This window comes from Periplaneta americana, chromosome 4, assembly GCF_040183065.1.
Source record: "Periplaneta americana isolate PAMFEO1 chromosome 4, P.americana_PAMFEO1_priV1, whole genome shotgun sequence".
Lineage (NCBI taxonomy): Eukaryota > Metazoa > Arthropoda > Insecta > Blattodea > Blattidae > Periplaneta > Periplaneta americana.
This window is the reverse complement of record NC_091120.1, coordinates 22,654,333-22,660,332: the sequence shown is the minus strand read 5'-3', so window position 1 is coordinate 22,660,332 and position 6,000 is coordinate 22,654,333. Positions and strand designations below refer to the sequence as shown.

The 6,000-nt window shown below is 29.4% G+C and overlaps 1 protein-coding gene across 2 annotated transcripts in view; it reads left to right on the top strand.

The window, feature by feature from the left end:
* The first annotated feature begins 1,959 nt into the window (after positions 1-1,959).
* Positions 1,960-6,000, top strand: part of Lcch3 (Ligand-gated chloride channel homolog 3) — a 145,326-nt gene continuing 141,285 nt past the window's right edge. For both annotated transcript variants that reach the window (XM_069822958.1, XM_069822957.1), the window contains exon 1: positions 1,960-2,307. In XM_069822958.1, the coding sequence (XP_069679059.1) occupies positions 2,234-2,307 (74 nt within the window). In that variant the 5' untranslated portion in view covers positions 1,960-2,233. The remainder of the gene's footprint in view (positions 2,308-6,000) is intronic.

The following is a 6,000-nucleotide window of genomic DNA, read 5'->3' as shown; positions in this document are numbered from 1 at the left end:
AAGAGTATTTAATATACGTACATCCTCAATGTTTATATACCGAAAAACAAATACACATGCAAAGCGCATCCCTCAAAGTACACGTGCGCTATCTGTTGGTGCTAGTTCAGGATATCCCTATACGCACAGAATAGTGACAGCTTCATCCCCAACGCCTGACAAAGAATAGCGAAAGTCTTCCAAATCATTGCATGTATAGACACACAAACAATTAAGCCAGTATTTTTGTATTAGAGATAGCGAGATATACTAGGGAGAATCAAAAAGTAACCTCAATAATTGTTTTATTAATTGAATATGTACAATAAGACTACAAACACTTCATCACTTTTCAACATAGTCCCCACTATGTTCAATGCAAGTGTTCCTGTTATACTATGTTGAAAATTGATGAAGTGTTTGTAGTCTTATTGTACATATTCAATTAATAAAACAATTATTAAGGTTACTTTATGACTCTCCCTCATAGTAGTTGCATTTACTTGTTCAATATTATTGTTATTAACGACAATTTGAGATCTTACGTGTTTTATGAAACCAAACAAATTAATTTTAGGGATTAGAGATAACTTACGTATTAAGAAATAATATGAGAAGAGCAAATGACTCGATAAAACACTATCCAATGAAATAAAAAGCGTTGTAAAGCCGAAAGAAAATAAATAAATAAATAACATAACAGATTGGCTGCATATTTTTAACATAAAATTATCACACGAAAAATAAAATTCGTAACATTCACGTGACGATGTCAATAGACGTTATACACACCCCTGATTCCCCCTGCGAAATCTTTAAATACATCCCACATGTCTCGACTGATATTTGGGCTGCCTAAACAAAAATGAACGGCTTAAATAAGCCACCTTGTAAAGCTACTGTAACTCTATGTTACAGAGTGTTATGAGTTTCTGAATTGATTAAAGTTGCAACACTTGCTACCAAGCTGACAATACCTAACATATGTTTAATTAATAACTAAATTGAGATAATAATAACTAATAATTAATTAATAACTAAATTAATTGAGTCTAAATGTCATACAAGTGCAGCTCTTAAACATGGTGCTAGTTTCGGCCCAAGACTTTAGTAACTTAATAAAATTACAAACAATTTTCCAAATTTGAAATATTTTAAAATTGAAACTTTTAAAAACAAATTTATAAAATTATTCATGATATATAGGCCTAATATTAATAAATGTACTTTTTTACCTTTTATTTCTGTCCACTATATTCATGTTTTTATTAAATATCACTGACTTCTGTCTGATTGTCAATTTACTTATATTAAATGTGTTTTTTCTGTCTTTTTCTATTTCTTCTTTCTTTGCTCTTTTGTGTTATTTATTGGTTTGAAGTAAGTTACTTACTGTATTTAGTAAACTGTCCCTGTAAATTTTATGTTATATAAGACCACACCGTACACGAGCCTGGTTCTTACGGTAGTGGCTAGAAACATTTTTGTTTTATAAATTTAATTTGTACTTACTAGCTAGCTATTAAATAAATAAATTAATAAAAAAACTAAGGATTTTCGGAAATATATTTATATGAACTTTTTTTTCTAGTTTTGTTGTGAAGAACATGCCCCCAATGTTTTTCAAAATATTTCTGAAACACTCTGTACATATTTAATGCTATGATAGTACATAAAGATTCGATTTCTATAAAATGAAAATTTTGTCTTCATATTGTTGTTTAACGATAGAGTCAATATTTTCGCGCGAAGTCTGATTAGTTTACATTCCATTAATACTAATTTCCTCAAATTTTCCAGGAAAAGCGGAAAGGAAAATCGTATTAAAATCAATTGATCATCCGAAACGTCTCTCCTAGATGGTAGCACACCTTCTGGTCCAGGGTACAGTGGCGCCGCAACTGTCAAAAAGCGGAAGGAACCCGAAACGCTTTTGGCATGATTCTCGTCCCCCTCTAAAGCCTCCTCGCACAGGCGCAATGACTGCAGCGAACCCCACATCTCGACAGTATGAGATTCTGCGTGATGCGAGACATAGTAAAGGAAGGCAGCATATTATTGCACGCTACTGTTCGCGATCACGATCATCCTAACAATACAGATATTTAATAATTCTCGAGCTTAGAACGTGTGCGGCATTGGGACTCATGTCAGTACAAATGTCTCCAGACGACTCGGTGTACCCGGATTATCAAATCACGTGAAAATTATCGAGCCTCAAACCAGCGAGGCATAAGTTCTAGTGTACATAATAATGGTGATATTAACATTTCCATGGTTGTTCATGTTCACGATATCACTGGCATCGAACTGGAGTAAAGCTGCCAGGTAAGTGTAGTGCCTACCTTGTACGACAAGCCATCTCACTGGGCTATTTCATTGCAGTTAAGTGTTCGTTGTAGTAACTGCCATACCATTAGTGTAAACGAAGTGTTACAGGTGAAGTATGGGTATACTAAAAAAATAAATATAAAGTCAACCATTTTAATTGTAATCCACTTGAGTCCTGACAGTATAATATGTTATACCGTACTTCATACATGATTATGAATTTTATTTATTTACTAGCCATATCCGTGCGCTCTTCTGCACCCGTTAGAAATAAATATAAAGTAATTACATAATTAAAATAGGACATTTGATCCAGGGAACATTCGTGTTTGATAGAAGGAAAAATCGTTTAATATGTTACTTAATTTAAATTGTATTCAAATAATTAAAATGCATTCATTTTGGTCCAGAGAGCACTCATTTGGTGCAATGACAATTTCTTTCCTAACATGTTTCTTAATTTTATTACGTGCAACCATAGTTTAATGAACATTGCCATCATTTAGATTTAATGTGTATACTTTATTTTACTTGCTATATGTATCCATTGAATTATGGTAATAACTTAATTTTAACCCTTGTTTTCTACGTATTCAGTAAATGGCGCTTGGCCCACTATGGTTCTGAAACCTTCAAATAACTTAAATAACTTCAATTAAATTATATTATATTATATTATATTATATTATATTATATTATATTATATTATATTATATTATATTATATTATGTTATATTATATTATATTATATTATATTATATTATATTATATTATATAAAAAGTGTGTTGATAACGGATATACTCCGATAAGTAAGTTTTAATTTGTTATGGGGGCTCTTGAATCTCAGGAGGAACAACTTTTACAACAGGGCAACATTATCTGCTTGGCTCATTACCCAATTTTTTTGCATCGCATTTAATGCATATGTATTTTATGTATTTTAACAGGATTCAATTGAGCATAGTTAAAATTTGGATTATAAAATAATAGAATACTAAGCTAACACACTATTACTGCGTACTAAATCAATACACTCTCTGAGATTAGAATGAATGTGTACATAAACATTATTTTAAGAAATACAGGAAACGAATATACAGAATAGCCTATCAAATTTTCTGTGCATAAAAAGCTATTTTAATCTTACCTGTCCTCAATTCACTCAGAAGTTACTCTAATAACATTATAACATTATGTCCATCTAGAGAAACTACACTTTCCAATGGTGAAATAATAATTAATTATACAAATCGGTTAATTTAGCTTCCGATATTACTTCAATCAAACACAGAAACATTCTCTGTAGGCTATTTTTCATAGCTTTCGATTGTTGCTGTCCAAGGCCCCTTATAGACGAAGTCATTTGTTTTTCATTTCATTATACGGCCTTAGATGGCAGTTATTTTAATTTTAAAACTCATTTATCTCATTAAATATCAATCCTATCAAAATGTTTCAAAGAATAAAACTTATCGGAAATAATGTTTAAAGAAACTTTTGTTATGTAATATTTTTCATAAAAATCGATAATAAGCGAGATATTTTTATTTATTTAATTCAGGCCCCCTTATAACCCCCCTTTTAAATAAAGTATTTCGAATGCCATATAGCCTAAAATCTAAGTTACAACGAACTTAATTTATATTCCAATTTTCATCGAAATCCGTTCAGCCATTATCGCGTGAAAAGGTAACAAACATACAGACAGACATACAAACAAAAATGTCAAAAAAGCGATTTTCGGTTTCAGGGTGGTTAATTATATATGTTAGGACCAATTATTTTTGGAAAATCGAAAATTACCAGAAAAATTTCGGCTACAGATTTATTATTAGTATAGATTATTTATTTAACTAGCTAGCTAGTGAGTACAAATTAAATTTATAAAACAAAAATGTTTCTAGCCACTACCGTGTACGGTGTGGTCTTAGCCAATAATATAACATAAAATTTACAAGGACAGTTTACTAAATGCAGTAAGTAACTTAATTCAAACCCCAATCTATTTGACTTCTCGTTTTCAAAATTTATTCGCATATCATCAGCTAAGTACAAGATCTCATCATAACATTTACTCGTACTCATTATACCCTACCACAAGACATCTTTATATTCTTCATCTTATACAGTTTCAGTTGCTAGAAATTGGAACTCGCTACCAAGTGGCGTAAGGGGTTGTTGGACAATAACTTCATTTAGGTCAAAATTACATAAATTCTTACTTAACAAGTTAATTGCTGATTAATATTTATTACATATAATGAAACTGACATCTGTCCATTCTTATTATTATCATTAATTTCTCTAAATAGATTTACAAAACCTCTAATGGCAATTACATTAATATTCTCATTATAGAAATATATACATATGTATTCTTTTTCTTTTCTTTTCTCCCCGTAACATAGTTCTAGTATCCTTATATTAAATTAATTTTCATCATTTTACTAGCTATCTCAAATCTCAAATTAATTGATTGAATTAAATTAGCTCATGAATTAAGTTACTACTTTACCTTATAGGTTTTTCTAAATTTAAATAAATATGTAGTCTACTAGTCGTTAAAACTTAACTGAAGAATATTGCTGGAGAATCTTTTAAGTGTAGTGTAAATATTCGTTATTTAAATAATTGTATTGTATTCATTAAGGCTGGTTGATTGGAAGGGAAGGCCTTATGGCCTTAACTCTGCCAGCGAAAATAAAACATTATTATTATTATTATTATTATTATTATTACTATTATTATTATTATTATTATTATTATTATTATTATTATTATTATTAAATAACACACAAGAGCAAAAAAAAAGAAAGAGAAAAAGAGAGAAAAATACACATTTAACATAAATTGACAAATCAGACAGAAGCCAGTGATATTCAATAAAAACATGAATATAGTCGACAGAAATAAAAGTTAAAAAAAATTGACACATTTGTTAATATTATATATCATGAATAATTTTATAAATTTCTTTTTTAAAAGCTTTAATTTTAAATATTTCAAATTTAGAAAATGGTTTGTAATTTTATTATAAAGTCTTGGGCCGAAACTAGCACCATGTTTAAGAGCTGCACTTGTATGACATTTAGGCTCAATTAATGGGAAAGTAGACTTTTGTCTTCGAGTACGATATTCATGTCGATTAGACTTATGTTTTATTTGATTTCTGTGGTAGTAAGTTAGTAAACTATATTTATAAATTTAAATAATTAATATTTTAAAATCTGTATAAATTAAATTTGTTGGGTAATCCATATTTTCGGTCAGACAAATTTTTATTAATCTTCTGTGTAATATAATTAATGGATTAAGTACAGATGATGCTACTCCACCCCAATTTATTATACCATATTGTATTAATGATTGTACCAAAGCTAAAAATGTTATTCTCAATGCGTTCTTAGTGATAAAATTTGGAAGTATTATGAATTTATAAATTGTCTTTCTTATACTTGTACACATGAAGTCAATTTGTTTATCCCAACGAGCTATATATATAATTTGAACTGGTAATGGAAATTACGGGAAAACGGCTGAACGGATTTTAATAAATGGCCCCTCATTTTGAAGCTTAGAACCCAAAGTTTTTCGGAAAAGTAGTAGTTTTCAGTGAAATGTCAATTTTCCTACATAATTTTCCTATTTCCCAAAATCCATCTGTTGTCAGTTTTGAGAACTAATTTTAT